This window comes from Setaria viridis, chromosome 9, assembly GCF_005286985.2.
Source record: "Setaria viridis chromosome 9, Setaria_viridis_v4.0, whole genome shotgun sequence".
Classification (NCBI taxonomy): Eukaryota; Viridiplantae; Streptophyta; class Magnoliopsida; order Poales; family Poaceae; genus Setaria; species Setaria viridis.
In genome coordinates, this window is record NC_048271.2 from 18,279,550 (window position 1) to 18,300,447 (window position 20,898).

General features: G+C 45.1%; 2 protein-coding genes across 2 annotated transcripts; both read left to right on the forward strand.

Annotated features, from left to right (window-relative positions):
* Positions 1-247: 247 nt before the first annotated feature.
* Positions 248-6,291, forward strand: LOC117839708 (actin-related protein 7). The gene is made up of 8 exons (XM_034720107.2): positions 248-565; positions 669-881; positions 1,840-1,981; positions 4,234-4,478; positions 4,685-4,868; positions 5,509-5,576; positions 5,649-5,824; positions 5,909-6,291. The coding sequence occupies exons 1-7, from the start codon at positions 488-490 to the stop codon at positions 5,799-5,801; spliced, it is 1,083 nt and encodes a 360-aa protein (XP_034575998.1). The 5' UTR covers positions 248-487; the 3' UTR covers positions 5,802-5,824; positions 5,909-6,291.
* A 6,501-nt stretch (positions 6,292-12,792) lies between these two features.
* On the forward strand, positions 12,793-15,461 carry LOC117840679 (E3 ubiquitin-protein ligase AIRP2). Its single transcript, XM_034721199.2, has 5 exons — positions 12,793-13,166; positions 13,325-13,466; positions 13,564-13,630; positions 13,721-13,943; positions 15,205-15,461. The coding sequence occupies exons 1-5, from the start codon at positions 13,105-13,107 to the stop codon at positions 15,416-15,418; spliced, it is 708 nt and encodes a 235-aa protein (XP_034577090.1). The 5' UTR covers positions 12,793-13,104; the 3' UTR covers positions 15,419-15,461.
* The last annotated feature ends 5,437 nt before the right edge of the window (positions 15,462-20,898 follow it).

Genomic DNA, 20,898 nt, shown 5'->3' on the forward strand with positions numbered 1-20,898 from the left:
CAGAACACCATCCTTACTACTATTGTAATTGGAGGGCCTGCTAACGTTGTTGACCAATAACTGCATTGGAGCTCTCTGTTTTTTTTTGGGGGGCATAAACGTGATCCTGTCACTGGGCCGCATGGAAGGAAGTGTGAGGTTGATCCAGCCTGCTAAACCCCTCAGCCCCAGACTGGGCCATTTGCGAAGACATGCAATTCCACAAACGCACTACGAAGACGGAGAGCATACGAATACGTTATCATCCTTCTGTCGACGCGCTCTCCCCTTGCAGTCGCCCCCCGAGATCTCCGAGCTTCGTCCTCCTCCCTTCGCCTTGCTTTCGGTCGCTCCTCCGAAATTCACCAAAACCCTCCCTCCCCTTTCCCGCGGCCTCCACTTTTCAAAACCTCACGGACCCGTCCTACTCACCTGTAGTGTAGCCTCGAATCCTAGGGCCTCGCGCCGCCTCCGCACCCTAGGGTTTCCCCGCCCCCCGCCGCCGGCCATGGAGGCGGTGGTCGTCGACGCGGGCTCCAAGCTGCTCAAGGCCGGCATCGCGGCGCCCGACCAGTCGCCCCCGCTGGTGAGCCCGCGGATCTCTCGCCTGCGCCCCCAGTGCGATATTTTTTTGGTTTTTTTTGTGTGAATTATTTGACATTCTACTTTCCCGTGGGTTTGCTGCTCAGGTGATGCCGTCGAAGATGAAGCTGGAGGTCGAGGACCAGCAGCTCGCGGACGGGGCGGTGGCGGAGGAGGTGGTGCAGCCGGTGGTGCGCGGCTTCGTCAAGGACTGGGACGCCATGGAGGACCTGCTCAGCTACGTCCTGTACAGGAACATTGGCTGGGAGATTGGGGACGAGGGCCAGATCCTCTTCACCGAGCCGCTCTTCACGCCCAAGGTGATGGACCCTCCAGCTCGAATCCAGCTTGTTCAGGTGCTCCGCGTGGCAGGATTGCTGATGGGGTGGCTTGGGTGGCTGATTGTGGCCCAAATTGTTCTAGGACTAGTATAAATGTGGGCCTGAATGTGCTGAATTACTAATGGACTAGTTGGGCTTGTGTTTTTCTTGCCTTAGTTATTAATTGGGATTCTGCACTTGCAGTTTTTTGAAGTCTTAAATCATAAACTCAATAGCATTTATTGATTGTTTTTCATAATCTCAAATCATAAGCTCCTAATTAGATGGCCATGCCATATGTATTCTAAACTATGAGGTAACACCTTTTGCTATGTTGGGGATGTGCATGCATAGTGGATTTAATGGTCTATGTGAAAGTTGGTAACAATAGCTAAACTAACTGAATTTGGTAGTTGTTTTTTCCTGAGCTGAGTTGATGGACTCCCCAATACATTTTGTGGCTGCTTTGGCCTATGTTTTAAGGTCACTGCAAATCTTTGTGTTGTATTGGCTTACCATTGAAGCTTAGTAGAAAATTGTAGCTCTAGGTCTGCTTCTAAGTTAGAAATTCAAACAAGCTCATTCACTCATGTTTTTACTAAGATGAAATCTGTAGTTTAGCTGCTTCTGTGTGCCAGCTATAAAGTATTGATTAATGGACTAATAGTGCTTGGTGTCCTTTCTGGTGTGATGTTCTCCAGATGCTGATAGTATAGGGCTTGAAGCATCATAGCAGCACATGCTTTGATAGTGTATGATGCATCTATTAAGTAGGATTTGTACTTCTGTGAGCTTCAACATAACATATCTTATACAGTTCTACTTTCTTAAAAAAATTTCTATCAGACATTGTTCATGTGTTGAGTGTCTAATGCATTGTTCAGTACTAGCAGTTTATAGTACTTTTGAATTTGATTATAATGTCCTCAGTCCTCACCTCTGTTAATGATCTCCGCAGACTCTTCGGGAGCAACTGGTGCAGCTTATGTTTGAAAAATTCAACGTTTCAGGCTTTTATGCCTCTGAACAGGCTGTATTGTCTCTCTATGCTGTTGGACGCATTTCAGGATGTACAGTGGACATTGGGCATGGGAAAATAGGTAATATTACCAAATCAAAGCATCTACTCTGGATGCTTCAGATTTAGATTTCAGTTCTGATTCCACACGTGTCTTCTGTTTGTGCAGTGATAGTATGAAGCCGTTGACCTTTTGCTTCTTTTATTTTTGTGAAAGGGCTTTGCGATACTTGTAGATTTTGACTCACCTTTCACTCTTATGGACGGTGTGGCCCTATAGGGTGAGGCCAGGGTTCGGGGTTTTCTCGGCCAGTATGGCTGGGGTCTTCTCTGCCTATAGAAAACCATGGGGGCAGTCTTTGCCCCACCTGCTGAGTTTTTTTTTTAAAATTTCTGCCATCTTTTGTTTGGGTAGTCATAACATAATTGCCTTGTTGCAAACCAGCACACGTCGAACGCATTTAGGGAAAATACATATTCCCTTTTGAGCTCAAAACTTTTGCAATAGAACAGAATTGTCGCCTAATGTTTGATGATCTTTATGTACATGCAAGAACATAACACGAGGATGGCATAAATTCTTATGGAAACAATGTTCAAGAATGCTTATGTTACAATGCAATGCAAAGGTTATTGCTTTTATGCCTCTAATCTATTCTTGTGAATCAACCATGGTTTGTATTGTACTTGTCGATTTGCTCCTTTTCTGGGTATAGCTGTGTTGCAGTTCCTTCACCTAAATTTCGTTTACCTTTTCTACAAATATGTATCGTTACCCTTCATTCGCCCATGTTCTGTACAAAGTAAACAATAACCAATATTTCTTTATCAACTTGGTGGACAATTAATAGCATAAATGGAACTACATGTACTAAATGGAGTTTCTGACAAGAGTCTAGTTGAGGGAATGATGCCTATATTGCACATGGAGATTGAAGATGTGAAATTGTTATTTTCCGAATTGTTTCATAATATTATAAACTTTATTAAGCTTCATAAATATCTTAAGATAAATAAAATGATAAAGTTGGATTTGAATAAAGAGTGGATGCCTACTTTTTCCTTACCAAAAGGGAACACATTGTTTTATGAAGTCGCACATCCTACAAAATAACCTATGATCATTGTAGTATATATGTATATCCAGGTGCGGAGCCACATTAGGGCCATAGTATTCCCCTTTTTTTTCCCAAGACAGATTCTTGAAGAGAGCACGAGTTAGTAGCTAGTACGTGCCTCCACGCACTCGCATACTTGTATGCAGCCATCTAATCTATAGGCTTCCATGGCTACTGTCTGCTGCTAGGTCTTGCTCTCACACCCGTCGCCCTCCCCCGTTCACTGTTCTTTGGGGCTCCTGAGCATTATCTGTTCTCAAAGCATTGGCAGGCATAGCAATGTAGGAGCTCATGCACAATGTCTTCAAATGAGCGCTACATGCACAAACAGCAATATCATCCTTCAATGTACTTGCTCGTTTCTCTTCATCGTCGACAAGGGCGCAAGCCGCCCATTAGTAACAACTACCTGTAGCAGGTATGCACCTTGCCGTCTTGCGCTTGCGTGCTGCTGCCTTGCTGTGCTAACCCGGCCACCGCATCGCTCACCGGGTGTACCGCAAGTATTTGATTCTGCTTACTGGCTATTCGTTTGCAAGTACTCCTTGACATATTGGATTGCTTTGTCACGCGGCATGTATTTGTCCAATGCAGTTAGTTTAGCTTTACCACTTGAACTGACTACATGCCGATTAGCATGGAATTGCCCCCCCCCCCCCCCCCCCCCTGATTTTAACTCATGCTCCGCCACTGATCCACTGTATATATGAAGAAATAGGGTATAAATAATAAATATTTATACCTCCCTGGCAACTTCTTTTTAAAATCTTTACTTCTTAGATGCCAGTAAATCCCAACATGTGCATTATAGTTCAAGTTATATTTGCCACCATTAACAAAGGAAAGGAGGGACTACAAGATTTATTAAAAATTGGTTCAGTTATGGAAATATGACTGCATAATCGTGCCATAGAACTCTCTGTACTTTCAGTTTTCTTGTGGTTTTCATTTCCTTGGTCTGCTAAAAGCTCTTCTATTTTTTTTGTATTTGTTTAGTGTGGAATAGTTGATTACTTTGTAAAAGACATGATGCATAATGCATCTTGAATGGCTACCTTTAACTAAAGTAAACACTGCCTACATTTATGTTCAGTATTGGCTGTCCAGTGCATGATTTACTTTGCTAACTAGGATTTGTCTCACAAGCACCCTTTTTTATAGTGGTGGGCAAGTAACGCTGCTGTTCAGGAGTGACGTCTTCCTTTTATTTTACCAGATATTGCTCCAGTTTGTGAAGGAGCTGTTCAACACGTAGCATCAAAGAGATTAGAGATTGGAGGAGTTGACTTAACAAATCTATTTGCACAAGAACTGAAAAAATCCAATCCATCAGTAAACATTGATACTTCTGATATTGAGAGGCTGAAAGAGCAGTATGCATGCTGCACAGAAGATCAATTGGCCTTTGAAGGTATAGAAAGCTCATGCCAGCCAGAAAGGCACACTCTTCCTGATGGGCAGGTTGGTTATTCTACATTGCTTTTGTTGTAAATGTTGTGCGGTTGTTCCAAACACACATGTTGGTCCTCTCTTAATGTGTGACATAGGCCTACATAAAATGCATCATAATTGTTTCCTTATTCTCTTCTGTTGACCAACTGTCTTGGGCCCAAATATTGTAATGAATCTACGCAAGCTAATTTGTTTATAACCACTTCTTTCTCCAGGTTATAACAATTGAAAAGGAGAGATATATTGTTGGTGAAGCTTTGTTTCAACCAAGTATTTTGGGCTTGGAAGATTATGGTATCGTTCACCAGCTAGTTACCAGTGTCTCAAATGTTTCATCAGAATACCATCGGCAGCTCCTTGAAAACACCATGTTATGTGGTGCCACTGCTTCGATGACTGGTTAGTTATCGCCTTTCTGTGCTTGATGCCTTCTTTTCTTGATGTGCACTTTTGTTTTCTTCAACCTTTAAAACATGGCAAATGCATAACATCTCTTCTGTTAAATGTTTCGTGGGTGCAACATATCTTTACTAGTGGAAGTGGAACATTGTATCATTCATGTTGAAAATCTGCCTTATGCATGAACCAATTGTGTGTATGCCCTTGTGCATAAGTGTGTAACCTATCCACTGCTAGTATTGTACTCTAGTTTTCCATGTTGCTATGCGCTCCTGTTTGAGAAGCTGTTGGAAGTTTGAAATGTCATTTGGTTGCTATGAAACTGGAATCTGTTATAGCACTTGGGAATCTCTTGCTTCTGATATTATGTTGAATATGTTGATCGCTCTTTAAAATATGCTGGTCAAACAATACATAGCTGAAACTAATTTTAAATATTGTAACCAGCAATTCGTTATACAACTGTATTTCATGGCATGGTTCTGGCTCTGCATGTTGAAAGGCTTTCTCTTGCTTAGTTCTGTATCGACTCAAACATCCTCCCATCTTTACATACCCTGATTCACCAGAAACTCTTGTTTTTGTTTAGACTCTTTCCCAGAGTGACCAACTTAAGTTCATATTGCTTTCTTTACTCTAGGCTTTGAAGATAGATTCCAAAGAGAAGCGAATCTTTCTGCTTCAGCAATTTGCCCATCTCTTGTCAAGGTAAGCTCCTTGCCACTACACTGCCATTGCAACCTCACCACACTACCTGAACATTGCTAACTGCTCCAACAGCCCCCAGAATACATGCCAGAGAACCTAGCAAGGTACTCAGCCTGGATGGGAGGTGCGATACTGGCCAAGGTCGTCTTCCCTCAGAACCAGCATGTCACGAAGGGCGAGTATGATGAGACGGGCCCATCCATTGTGCATAAGAAGTGCTTCTAGAAAAAGATGCCTTGACTTGCATGGTGGGTGCGCCATTTCCTCCTGCTGCTCGTCGCAATGATGCGCTTCGTGTATGCCACTGCAGCTCATACCTGACTTCACTGCAGGTGTTGATGCTGGGATCTACACCTTACAAATAACCTTCGACGCTGCAGTTCTGAGCTTTTCATGGTCTTGTGCATCCGGCGCTCTGGCTCGGTCAGCTTGTATTGCCCCTAAGGTTATTTGGAGTGCAGTAGATTGTAAGATTGACATCTTTTTGTTAGGTGTTGTAGCCAATTGTTCAATTGTACCTGTAGTATCAGAAAGTTTCCTGAGATGATTATTTTACACTTCGCACTATGATCCATTATCTGTTTAGCTGCTAGAACTAGTGAAAGAGTTGCTTTGTCACGCATGAGACTGGTCACATCGACTAATAGTTGGATGATGCATGTAACTTTATTTAAGATGATTACATGTTATAACCTTAGGGGGTGTTTGGTTCCCATGGACTAAAGCTTTTTGGACTGAAATTTGTACTTTTTAGTCCCTAAACACCCAAATAGGTGGATTAAAATTTGAACTAAAAGCTTTAGTCCTCTAGTCCACAAAATTGGACAAAAGTGTCTTGGGAACACCCCAGCCCCTTGTTACTCCTCATGCCACCCTCCCGCTCGCCTGCCACTGCCTTCCCGGCTGCCGCTGCCCTCCCTCCCCTAGTTGCAGCGGCTAGTGATCACATCACCGGGCCTTGGGGACCAAATTGCAGCGATGAGGAAGGGTGTCGGCCCAGGTCCCAAGCGGCGGCCCTCCTCGGATCCACGCCTCCCCAGGGCCACCCTTCTCCCCTATCGCCCTTGGGAGAGCGCCAGTGCTGTGGCGGCAGGTGGGTTGTGGTTGGGGACGGAGTCTGCGGCATGTCCTGGTGGCGGTAGGGGCTAGGAATGTAAATTTGTGATTTGCTGACTGCTCTGCTTTACTCTCCTTGCTGAGTCTAGCATTAGCAGGAGCTAGAATTACTCTTCTTGCTGAGTCTAGCATTAGCAGGAGCCAGAAACGCTAGAACATGGAAAAAAGGTACCAAGGTAGGGAAGAAGGGTAAAAGGATCTTTGTTCAACAGCATTTATGGACTTTAGTTCGCTTTAGTCCATGAAACTAAACAGAGGTGGGACTAAAGTTTAGTCCATGAACTAAACTTTAATCCATGGATTAAAAGAAACCAAGACCTTATAGTTTAGGTTGTCTCTTTTCTTGCAGCAGCATTAACCTATGAATTGTCTTTGGAAGATACCAAAACCGGGGGCAAGCTTGGACCTTCGGCGCACAGGTTTTTGTCCTTGTTTCCTCGAGGGCGTTGACAAGGTTGAATGTTTTGCGGAATTTTGTACTAGTTTAGGTTGAGCGTTTATGTCATATGCAACCAAACCAGCGGTCCAAATCCATATGCCAAGCCACCAGACAACGATGAATACCTCTCGTCTGTCTCACCAACCCAAAACCACCGTTCCTCGGCAGGCGTTACCAAGTTACCATAACCTTGGCTTAGACAATAAAGCCATAGCCGTCTCATGACTCGCGATATAAGCCATCGACTAATGACTCGCGAGAAACCGAGATTAAACGGAAACCGTGCGCAAAAGTAGGGGTGAGAATGGTAAAAGTTCTGCCATTTCCTAAACCACACACCTTTCTCACCGAACACAGTAATGCCAGCCACAACCCCACAAAACAGATTCGGAACTAGCGAAAACAGCGAATGTATGATTGGAAAAAGACGGCCATCAGAACATTAATAAATAACACAGATATTCTTTTACCGTACGCAACTTACAATGTATTAAACACAGTTGTTTAAGAAATTAAAGTAGAAAAATATAAATTTTCCGTGCAAACATCTCTCTCGCACACACAAGAGAGAGACAAAGCTACAATTAGATCGAAATATGCAAACATTGTGACACTTATATTTATACACACTTGCTCCCACCTAAACCTCTATGCACGCTTTTAAGGTTGGCAGATTTTAAGATCGATGAAGTCACCGTTAGCGCCTCATTATTAACGAAATATCACCTTTCACTATAAAGAAAATGCGAACACTCATTTGAATACTCAAACCCGAGCGAGTATGTTCTGCCACAAACAACATGACTAACTGATCTATATTTAGTTTGGCATTTCTCATCTTCTTGGAAATTATCTACCAATCAGGATTTTCCCTCTAAACATATTTTAGAAAGTGGCACTGCCGTATAGCTTGTTGGAATGCGTAGAGTTTGCTACCAATTCTTTTGTACCGTTTTATGTTGGGAGTAACTTTTTGAATAGTTATCCGTATTAAGTTGCTGCAATGAATTAGTGTTAATGGAGTATTTGCAGCGACAAATACCAATGCAACGATTAAGCAATCTGAAGCATTACTTGGACACCAAACAAAAACAGAAACAAGGTATAGCGCAGTACTCCCTCCATATCGTAATTAGAAGTCATTTTAGACACATTGTGCATATCAAGGAGTGATTAATTAGGAGAAAGTTTTCCTTATTTGCCCTTATTAAATAGGCCTGCGGGTGTCTCCTTTACAGCATTACTTCATAGTCCGAGTGGTAAGCTTTCCGCCGCCCAAGGCTAGACGTGCAGTCTTCGAACCCTCAGCCGCGCTATTTTTTTACCTGTACGTGTGGATTTTGCATGAGGAATTTGCATGGCGCTGTGCACACTCGCTGCATGCGCTCACGTTTAGGCCGTTGGCGTGTGTGTAGGATTAAGGAGTTCGTTTGTTTCGCTTGGGCGCGTTTAGGCGCGATATTTTTGTTCCTTTGGCGCTCACCGCTCAGCAGTCTTTTGGTTCGAGTGCCTGCAGTATTAAAACGCCTCGTTGCTAGCTCTTGTTGTTCACTTGTTCATCTAGGCATGGCTTAGCCTCTTCTTTTCTACTCCTTCCACAGCAAACCGTACGGCGCAATGGCTGATGTCTTCCATGACTTTGATCTGAACGTGCGTATAGAGGAAGATGGCGACATCAATCTCCCCTTCAATCTCAACGATCCTGTACTGGAGGACCAAAACAACAACAGTAATGTGCTGATTCTTACTTATTTTTTATATTCCTCAGTTTGATTGGTACTGGAGGACAAAAACAACAACGTCAATCTTCCTCAGTTTGATTTGTACTGGTTGATTTAGATTTTCTACAAAATTTGCCCGGTAACGTTTACAAATGAGTTTTTTTTCCTTATAGCTAGAACATGCCGTGTCCAAGTAGTAACTATTGCATGAATGTGTTTGTTTTTTTCTCTATAATTACAACTTGCCGTGGCCAAGCATAACAATAAACGTGCTTGTTTTTACCCTATAGCTAGAACATGCCGTCTGTAAGTTGCATGATTGTGCTTGTTTTTTTTTGCTATAAATAGAACATGATGTGGAGAACATTGTGGACAAAATGCTGCCGGAACTAATGTTTGTTTTCTTTTTAACGGAACGTGTTGTGGAGAATCTTACCGTGGAAGAACAAGTTCAACGACCCCACCGAAGGAAAGAAATGTCTGAACACCTCCGAAAATAAGTTTATCAAGCTTTGTTGGCTAGGAGCAACAATGGGAAACTAGGCAAGAATGACACTGCAACTGTTGCCGAGCAATTTGGGCTTAATATTCGATCAGTTCAGAGGGTATGGCGGAGAGGTAAAATACAACTTGCAAACTCAGTTCCGGTTGTGGTTTCTAGTCTAAAGAAGGGTAGAGTAGGCCGTAAGCACATCCCTGTTGATTTAGAAGCTTTGAGAAACATTCCTCTCAAACAAAGAATGACTATAGATGATGTGTGCACCGCACTAAATATGAGCAAGTGGCAGATTCAAAGGTATTTGAAAAAAGGTTACCTTAGGCGCCATTCTAGTAGCATCAAGCCATATCTCACTAAAGCTAACAAGAGGCCTAGGTTACAATGGTGTGTTGACATGGTTAATAGGGAGTTGCCTGATGATCCAAGGTTTAAGGAGTTGTATGACTTTGTGTTCAGTGATGAGAAATGATTCTACCTATGTCAAAAATCTGAAAGATATTATTTGCTACCCGAAGAAGATGATCCCATCAGACTTGTAAGAACAAGAACTACATCCCTAGGCTCATGTTCTTGTGTGTTTACGCTCGGCCAAGCTTTAGGGATGGGAATTGTATTTTTGATGGTAGGATTGGATGTTTTCCTCTTGTTCATTATGAACTGGCTATGAGAGGCAATGAGAGAACCAGCCGTGTCCGTGGAGACTTGGTTATGAAGCCCATTACATCGATCACAAGAGACGTGATTAGAGATTTCATGATCAACCAAGTGTTGCCAGCCATTAGAGCAAAATGGCCAAGAGAATACTCGCCAATATTCATCCAACAGGATAATGCAATCGATCACAAGAGACGTGATTAGAGATTTCATGATCAATCAAGTGTTGCCGGCCATTAGAGCGAAATGGCCAAGAGAATACTCGGTGATATTCATCCAACAGGATAATGCACCCTCTCATTTGAAATTGGATGATCCGGATTTTTGTGAGGCCGCTAAGCTAGGAGGATTCGATATTCGCCTAATTTGTCAACCACCAAACTCTCCGGATTTTAACATTCTTGACTTGGGTTTTTTTCGAGCTATACAAGCAATTCAATATAAGAATAATGCAAAAACAATAGATGCACTTGTTCCAGCCGTGCAACAGGTAATTTGATCAAATTGTTCACACATACTCAATGTCTTTTTCAACAACAAATTTTCTCATTCATTCATTTCTTGCACAATTGTTTTGTAGGCATTTTTGGAGTACTCGTCACGCCTTGCAAACCGGATGTTTCTAACACTACAAGGTGACTTGATGGAGGCTATGAAAGTGAAAGGTTGCAACAAATTCAAGATACCTCACATGAAAAAAGAGACACTAGAAAGAGAAGATCGGTTGCCATCTTGTATCCCTTGTGATCCATCATTGCTACATGAAGCCGAGGCTACTATTGTTGCATGAAAAAATTTGATTGATGCTATAATTAGTAGTAGAGGCATTCTTGTAATAGTTTAGCATTATTTATCTAGAACATGCTTCTTACCGATGCTTTGGCGTCGTCTTTTGTCGGCAGCAAGCCCTTGTAATGCTCCATGAAAAGCTCGCAGTCCACCTTGATGCGGCCGAGCATGGCGTCGATGGAGTAGTCCGCGTGGACGAGATCACAGCTAGGGCATGGATAGAACCGCGAGTGCGCACGGTTCCATGCTTCGCGATCCTCATGGACGAGACCACAGCGACCGCATACAAACGCCCCCAGCGGCAAGGAATCCGGCACCACTTCCATGGAGTCCGGCAACTCCGGCGTGATGGAGTCCGGCGGCATCTGTGACTCCAGCACCACCTCGTCCGGCTCCTGCGAGTCCAGTGTCACGCCGTCCGTGGGGACTAGCACGTTGCCCTCATCTGGCTCCTGCGAATCCAGCGCGACGGAGAGCAGCGGGTCGACGACATCCTTCGCGGCGACATCCTTCGACTCCGGCCCGACACCGACCACGACGGCCAGCACCCGCGCGCCGCCGGTCTCCATAGAGACGAAACGAATCGAACAGGCAGCAAGCGTGCTGTGGGCGGTTTGCGTGGAACATGCAGCAACCGAACAGTCCGTGATTAATGACGAGGGCATGCTGTGGGCGATTTGCGTGGAACATGCAGCAACCGAATAGTCCGCGATTAATGACACCATGCGAACGGCCGGCGCGTGTGACTAGACAGGGGTAATCGCGTCCAAAATCACCCTCATTATTGTGAACGACTTCTTTTGCCCCAACCGGCCTAGCCTCCAGAACGACTTCTAATTAGGATAAGGAGGGAGTACCATATCAAGAGATTAAGGCTCCGTTTGATAGGCTTCTCAAAGTGCTTCTTCACTAGCTTTTTGTGAAGTTCTACCAAAGGGGTAATTTCAAAACGGCTCCATCACCGAAGCCGGGGAGAAACCGCAAAACGGTTTACACTAGAGAGTAGGAGTAAAAAAAATTGGCTCCACCGGTTTCTCTTCTCTCCCTAAGCATTAAGTGATCATAAAATTACCCATATTACCATTGAGAAGCCATTTTACCAAACATTTTGCAAAACGGGTTCAACTCCACTAGAGAAACCACTCTACCAAAGAAGCTAGAACCAAAACCGTTTTAGGAGGAGCCGGAGCTCTACCAAATGACCCTAAGTTGTGTTCCTAAGTTGTGTTTGTCCCCTTGCTCAAGAAAGAGCCATCAACCAAAGCTCCATCCTAATCTCATCTGACAGTCAGCCAGAGAGAGATAAGCACGCCGAAGCACATCACCACCAACCAGCCTATTCTTGGCCGTGTGGGGCCAGCCTCAGCCAGACGTCACCATCCGGGCCACAGATAATGCCGCGACGGCCCCACCACCCCCACTCCGGCTCTCCTCCCTCCCGAAGTCCCAAACGAAAACCAGGGCGGGCGGGCGGCGGGCGCCTGACGGAAAGCAAAGTCCACCGGTTTCTTTCGCGCGGCGGCGGCGTCAGTGCGTCACACCCCGTCACCCCCGCCACGCGCGCGCCGCTGGGCCCCATCTGGCGTTCTACAAATATCCCGTCAGCGAAACTGCCATGTCGGCCTGGACACCAGCGGGGCCCGCGCGTCGGTGACGTGGGTCTCCGCGAGCGCGCGTGACGCGCGGAGGCGACCCGGATGGATATCTCGGGATATTTTTCGTGTGGGGCCCTGCGAAGACCCGCCCCCGACACGTTCCCCAGCAGGAATCTACCCGCGCGACCTGTCTTATTTGAATGACAGTTGGGACCCACGCGGCTCTGACCCCACGTTTCAGAGACGATGAGCAGGACGTGCCTGTGTCTCTTCGGGTGCGCCGAGATGTGCGCAGGCCCCAGCAGTCACCGCCGCGTGGGCCCACCCCAAGGGATACTGTTCCTCGTCGTCGCTCTCGGCCCCGGGCCCCCCGGGAGTGTCAACAAAAGGGAGAAGGGGAGTGGGAGTCTCCGGGTGGGGGAGCGTTGTAGTCGTACTCGGCAAGAACAATCCAGCGACCGAGAGAAAAGGGGGGACGAATCGAATCCAAGCCGGAGCGCGAGGGGGAGGGAGCTCAGGGAAGGCAAGCCGTTCCTGCCCAATCCAATCCAGTCCGGTCTGATCGCCGAGTCGCGGGGAGGGACGACGCGGCGAGGTTTAGGCAGGGTTTGTCCCGGCCGTCTCCCGTGCGATTCAGCTCTCGCCGTGGGAGAGAGGGGGCGGGCGGTGGAATAGGAGGAGAAGGAGGAGGGGTTGCCGGCGGTGGGACACGCCGATGCGGAAGTTCCAGGACTCCGTCAAGGCCCTCGAGGCCGACATCGAGCACGCCAATGCGCTGTGAGACCCCAGAAACTTCTTTGCCCCCGTCGTTGCTTGCTGGTGCTAAAGTTGGAATCTTTTGTTTATTGTTTATTTGTTCTTGCGGGAACTTTACTGTTTGTTGAGCGCTGAATTGCTTGCTTGCTTGCTCGCTTCGCCTGCGGCGGCGATTCCAGGGCGTCGGAGTTCCTGCGGGACTACGACGGGTCGGTCATCCAGATGCGGATGGCGTACAGCGCCGTCGCGCATTTCCTCGTGCAGTGGACCGACTGCAAGCTCGCCGGCGCGCTCGGCCTCCTCAAGATCATGCTCTACAAGGTCTGCTCTCCCACCCCTATCTCGTCGTGGCCATGTTCGATTCGATTTCACCGCACGAGCTGGTGATTGAATTGCCGTTTCTCCGGTGATGCGACAGGTGTACGCGGACGGCTCGTCGGCGCCTCCCGACTGGGAGAGGGAGGCCAGCATCAGGGAGTTCTACGGTAACTAATTAGCCCACCCCCTTCGTTACCGTCAAGCCATGGACAATTGCTCGTCACTGTCGATTCTGACGGCGTCGCGCGGAACGGCAGGCGTCATATTCCCGTCGCTGCTGCAGCTGCCGAGCGGGATCACCGAGCTGGACGAAAGGAAACAGAGGAGGCTCTGCCTGAAGAAATTCAGGAGCAGGGACGAGGAGCTCTCGGAGGTGGACACGGAGAGGGAGCTCGAGTGCGGCATCTGCCTCGAGGTCAGCCGCAAGGTCGTGCTGCCCGACTGCGCCCACACGCTATGCATGCGGTGCTTCGAGGATTGGTATGAGCTCTACTCATTGTTAATTTGTTCTCTTGCTAAAATCGTTGGCGTATCCATTACCTTACCATTGCGAAAAGGGCCGCCGTTTGTAGTTACTGACTTGCTGCATTTGCACAAAATTTGGCCATAGTTTGCTTATATGTAGCAAAATAGTACTCATGGGTTCCGGGCAGAATTACATTCAGATGAATGCTGTTTGAAGCTTTTGGTTGGAACCATGGAAAGTTTGTTTTTGGTGAAATCTAACTGCTTTGTGAAGTGCTGCTTTGGATGACGCAACCCTGGTCGGTAGGCTGTCACTTCAGAACCTTATTAGTGTCAGATGGTGTCTTAGGGTGTTTGGACACAAAGGAGGGTCACATCGGACGCTAATTAGGAGGAATAAACATGAGCTAATTATAAAACTAACTGCAAAACCCCATACTAATTTGCGAGACGAATCTATTAAACCTAATTAATCTATTATTAGCAAATGGTTACTGTAGCACCACATTGTCAAATCATGGACTAATTAGGCTTAATAGATTCATCTCGCGAATTAGACTCCATCTGTTTAATTAATTTTGTAATTAGACTATATTTAATACTTCTAATTAGTATCAAATATGTACTAAATTTAGGTACTAAACTGTTTAGGAGGTTAGGAGGGGTGTATCGAAACCACCCCTTAGATTGCTATATAATAGTCCGTTAAACTTCTTGATTCAAGCCGTCCATCCAAAGCTACTTGCAGCGACAATGCCATTATTATGCTAGGAAACTTTAGGAAGCTTTCTAGCAAATTAGTAGTCTGTTTCCAAGTTGGTAACTTGGTACCACAATGACCATTTATAGCTGAATCATCACTTTCAATTTGGTCGCTTGACTCTCGTCATAACAGCAAAACCTCTGCATTGTTTTCTGTTTTATATACCGTGATTTAAGTTTTAGGATTAATGTTTTACCCTGAAGTTTAAGATTTACTATTTACCTTGAGGTATAGTTGGTTGGTAACAAATGAAGTCGTCTAATAATGTGATATGCTCTGCCAATGATTCTGCCATTCAGCTTATCTCATTGTTGGGTCGGGTCAGGATAAGCTTCGCTTTCTTATGTCAATATCTAATCAACACCGGATATTTTGCACTTCGCCTTGTCATCAAGCACACAAATCTGTCCTTTACCTTCCTGCCAAATCTTTCATTATCCTTAACTATATAAACAATCATAAGTGATCATCGTAATGGTGGGGCCATAACGTGTCCGTTCACTCTCGATGCAGGAACGCGAAATCGAAGTCCTGCCCGTTCTGCCGCGCCTGCCTTGAGGAGGTGAAGCCGGGCAGCCTGTGGGTGTTCACCGACGACAGCGACGTTGTGGATATGGATACCTTGACCAGGCAGAACATCAGGCGGCTCTTCATGTACATAAACAAGCTGCCGCTCGTAGTCCTACATGTAGCTGACCTTGACATTTACGAGTACCGTATCAAGTAATTGAACTGATCCTTGTTCGTATCAGTTCTTGCTTTCGATTCAATGCGCCTGTCTGGTTGTTTCCATGGCACGGTCAGTATCGTGAGGATCAAGGGTCATCGCCTTGGACGATCTTCTCCGGACTCCGGCCCCTGCCATGGCGCTCCAGGGCCCTCACCCCTCACCGATCACCATCCGCGAGATGTGCCAATTCTGGCGCGACCAGCCACTCCACTGCCCGCCCAGCGTGATCTCTTCGCTCTGATAGTTGAGCTTGAAGAGCTAGAGGTTGCTCTGGGGATCCTCAAAAAAAAAAAAAAAGGCTATTCTGGGGTCCGCGCATTCCCTGCCCCGCTCCACCATGCCCTCCCTCGACGACGATCTCGCCGAGGAAAAGCACGAGTGGGCTTGTGCCGTCGCCTTACTCACCGCAAGCAAGTGGCCAACCGCACCTCTAAGCTTCGCCGCAGCTGCCGCCTTGCTGCGATGGAGGTTAGATACCACGAACGCTCATCTTCTCCACTGCATCAAAATCTTATCCTCCTGATCTGATCACTGAAAATATGCGGAGGCAAAACAGGTTATTGGCCAATACTAATAAGGTGAGCCTGTCCTCCGGCAAAAGAAAACGCGATTTGTTACGGTACCTGGCCAGTTATGCCGTTTGCGGTGTGGTCTGACAAATTTGAGGAAAGTTAATTGAGAAATGTTGCTTGGCAATCCAAATATCTAGAAAGCAGTCTGTAACTCTGTACACGAATTTGTGCTCTCCATCAAACTAATCAATTGTGCACCCGTTGTTAGACAACATAGTCGAGGAATATATATACAACTCCGCAAAGCGTAGAAATATGGATACATGAGCTATAACGTGCAGGATATTGGACCCCACCAGATATAATTAAAAAGAATTAAAATATGGCTTTCTGGATTGAACAAAAATTGGTTTAGAAACTCATTGTTCCCCTCGGAGTTGGGGCCGTGGCTCATTTGAGAACAAGAAGGAATTCTTTGATATACAATGCATGTTTAATTCTTTTATTTAGGGTCTATTGGATTTTTAGGATTCTCCTAAACTATCAAGAAATTTGTAGTCCTAAAATTTAGGAGAGGGTTGTTTGGATGGAATCCTAATCTTTAGGATGTTAGCGGGAAAATGACTTTTTTACCCCCAATTACTCCTTCTAAATGCTCCTGCACTGTTCACGTCATTAAATGCTTCGGGAGGGCAACAGGGTAAAGGGAGCTTTGGGGACCACTTTTAGGAGAAAAAGAACCCATTAAGATGCCTTAGCCCTCCTAATGAAAATAGCCCTCCTAAAGTTTATGAGTGCACTTTTAGGATCCATGTTTGGATGCACAAGTCCTCAAAGTGTCCTAAAAGTGGAGTCCTAATCTTTAGGAGTGTGTATCCTTTTCTTGCTGACTTGATAGAGTAGTTGCACGTTGGTGGACATAGTTATTAACTTATCTCAGATCTCGAGGTGATGAACATGGAGAAGACCGGTGTGGAGTCATCTTCAGTTCTTCACCATATCTGTTTGTACAATCACAAGGTGATGCTAAAATTCTAGTTTATTTGATCCATATTATGTTCTCCATTTTCTGTAAAGCTGTTTTTGAGAAATACCACGAAGAACTTTCTTTTGTGGTCGCCAACGTCCTCAGTTGTGCCACCAAATGATGTGCTCTTATTGTAGTCGTCGACCTAGGGTAGAATTTGAGAGGGGACATACCTTTAAAACTGCTAGATTGATGAAGCTTTAATATGGTGAAAATTTGTTTTTCACCTTGACATCCAAATTCTAAGTGAGGGCGTGTGCCCTCACTAGTCTTCATGTAGGTCCACCCCTAGTCCTCAAACTTGATTTTCATAAATCTTTTTGACTTTGTTGAGTGGAGCAGCTTCACTACCATCCTTGTTGCTCCTTGTCCTCAGCTTGATTTTCATAAAAGATGGTGGCTTGGAGATACCTAAGTGAGTTCTATCCAATGTCCTTGCCATGGGCAAAACTGCCATTCTTCTTAATGATGCTTTTAGATAGTGGTTGTGGTTGATCTGCAAGCGTGGTCAACAACAAGGAGACCCTCCTTCGCCTTAGTTAGTTTGTTCATCATTGTGGCGGACATCCTGCAACGGCTTATCCAATATGCCTTAACCGGAAGTCTCATCATGCATCCAATTGATCCTGAGCTTACCCGTCCCATCTTACACAATACACCGATGAGTGATGACAACCTTATTCTATTGTGAAGTGATCTATTAGTATGTATCTTTTTATCATGCAACATCTCATGCTCCTTCTAGGGTAATTCTCTCATGTCACATATCAACTTTCCATAAGTTCACTTTTCATTTGTTTTATGAACATTGATCATGACATAACAATTGCCATGGCGACGGTTCTTGGATGTGACATCTCCATATTCCTACAAGGCTACAACCATGGTGTTTAAATCCTTGAGCTAAGATCTAATCCATGTCACATCGAATCTTCGAAGGCTAATTAGGAAGACTAAACATGAGCTAATTATAAAACTAATTACACGGATGGAGGCTAATTCGTGAGATGAATTAATTAAGCCTACTTAATTCATGATTAGCACATGTTTACTGTAGCATCACATTGTCAAATCACGAACTAATTAGGCTTAATAGATTCGTCTCGCAAATTAGCCTCCATTTGTGCAAGTGGTTTTGTAATTAGTCTATATTTAATACTCCTAATTAGTATCTAAACATTCGATGTGATAGGAACTTTAGTCCGGACTAAAGAACCAAACACCACCCCCTTACCTTGGCCTTGCTACTGTCACCCCATAAGCTTTGGGTTGTGGATTAGAAGCTTCTCCATGATTCCTTCAAATGGTACTTTACCTTTTGAGCTCTCTTAGGGTCTTTCAAAGAAGAATTATTCTCACAAATCCTATTTTAGGCTGTTTTCCCATCTACTACGTATATGCTCCGCTTTGAAAGAGTATCTTGGTCCCCTAAGTAGGTTTTGGTGAGTTAACGGCACAAAGTATCTAACTTTCTTTCAAGTGTATGAGCAAGTATAAAAAGATTGGTGGACATGTAGCACTAATGGATGGCCCTAAAAAAGAAATGAATTGTGGACAAGTCAAATATTGAAGGCTAAATTTATTTTCAGTTTGAAATTGAGTTTAGGAATACATAATATGTGGCCTTTACATTGAAAAAGATGCTCAAGATGACCTAACCAACCTATGAGAGATACCTTTGCACTTGCACTTCACTGGGAGACACTTAAAATGGTGCTAACTTGAGAGTTCCGAAGTTGGCGGAGCTGAGGTTGGCTGGCTGGGTGGCACTTTTCGTCGAGGAACTTGAATTCCCGCTGGAAAAGTGAAATAGATATTCCGCAAAGAGTTGCGGAATAATCCAAAAATTCCGAAATTTCTGGAGATTGTTCCAGAAGTTTCTGGAACTTGTTGTCTCAACAGCTAGTTTTTGGTGAAGGGGTATAAATACCCCCTCACCCCCTCTCACAGTAACTCTCTTGACCTAACTTTGACCTGAGCTGTTCAGAAACATTCAAAACCCCTATTTACTCCCTTCTTGGTTTCTTGGTGAGATTTGGTGGGGGATTTAAGGAGGGATTCAAGAGAGAGCAAGGGAGAGTGCTAGTGAGCTGATTTCTCATCTTTTGAGCACCTTGTTCTTCGTCAAGCCGGTGGATTTCGTGTTTGTTACTTTTGAAGCTTCAAGCTCCTAGCCAGCTAGACGTTGCTCGTGGAGCATCCAAGCTTGTGGACAGACTTGGAAAGTTTGTATCACCCCGATGATTGAGTAAGTGACTCTAGCTTGATCTTTGAGGTCGCTAGAGTGAGGAAAGTAGCTTAGGTGTGAAAAGCCCATCCTTTGTGGGTTCCTCGATGGGGACGTAGGCTTCAAGTCTGGAGTTGAACCCCGGTAAACAAATCTTGTGTCTCTTGCTTTAATTTACTTACTGGTTCAAGCATAGAGTTCATATTTAGGGTTTGTGTTCGATTCTAGAAGGTTTCTAGCTCTCACTACTGGAATTCCTCGGTTTCCCTATGGGTTTGTGTTGACGCCAGATTTTAACACGTATGAGATCGGCATCAAGGGAAGAAAGGATTGACCGATGCGGTAGATTAAAAGGTCACGACTGGGAATCGGCCAATTGGTGCTACAGTTGGGAATCGGCCGATTGGCGCTGTAGTGTTTTGGCGAACGGAGTTGGTGGAGAGCGGCCGATTGGAAGGCTGGAGCGATTGGGCCAATATGAGCTTAAAGTGGGTCAGAGAAAGAAGATGGAGAAAGATTGGCCCATGGGAGTACAATAACCAACTCCGATACTAGTTGTGTTAATATTCGTTTTCGTTAAAAATTAGAGATAGATCCTAGTCGGTTAGGAAATTGGTTGTAACAGGCTATAAATAGCCATCTTTAGAGATTTGTAAACAACACATCAATCAATACAAACAAATCTACTTTTTCATCGTACTTTACTTTCAAGTCGGCGACTTCGCCAATACTTCTTTCTTTCACGGGTTCGTACGGCTTGGCAGGGCTACATCGACACGATCTCCGGCCGATTCTGTAAGTTCTGTTTATCGAGTAATATCTAGGCTTTAACTTCGGGCGCATCGCTATCGTTTCGTTTAGGTTTATTCACTAGTTATTGATATTTACTAGAATTATAGGTTTTGTCTACTGTTCTAGTTTTATCACCAGTTATCCGGCTTGAGATTTGAACTATCGGCTCTGTTGCTGTCATTTTCATTCATCATTATCGCATAACCGATTAGATCTATTTCAAGTGTTGCCTTTGTAGCTTTGTCTAGTTTACTCTAGTAGTTTTCTTCGCAATCGCTACGTAATTGTCGGCTGTATCATAGCCGATCATCTTTATATAGCAAATCGGCCGATTCGCTGATACGCTTTTTGAGACAGATCGGAACCTTAGCTGATCGGAACCCCTAGAATTTGACACGTTTTCTTCCTTGCCAATCAACAGGTCAGATTGGCTGGCACGCCGCGCGAACCGCACCAGGGCGGATCGTGTGTCCGACGCTGAGGGTCAATCGACTGACTTTTAGTGCCAACAGTTTGTTACTTCCTAAAAAAATTTAGAGAACCGTAGGGAATACAACTTTCCCTAGAACGAGACTCTAGAATCGTAGGGAAACTTCTCCTTCCCTAGGAATCCAAGGCTTTCGTGGGGATAATATCAGGAGACGAGTGCAGTCTGGAACACGTAAACACAGTCGTGGCATATATCCCTATGAATCTCCACTGAATCCCAGGGAGCTAGTCTGCCACGAACAAAAAATTTCGTGGATGCCAAAACCACCGGCTCCCATTTGAAAATATAGCAAAAACACATAAATGCTCTACCCACTCCCCCTCCTATCTCTCGTGCATCTCTCGATCTCTCATTTCCCTCCTCTCATATCCAGATTGGGAACTCGTGCTGGCGGAGGCTTGCCAGGTGGAGGCGTGGAGCGCATCCTGT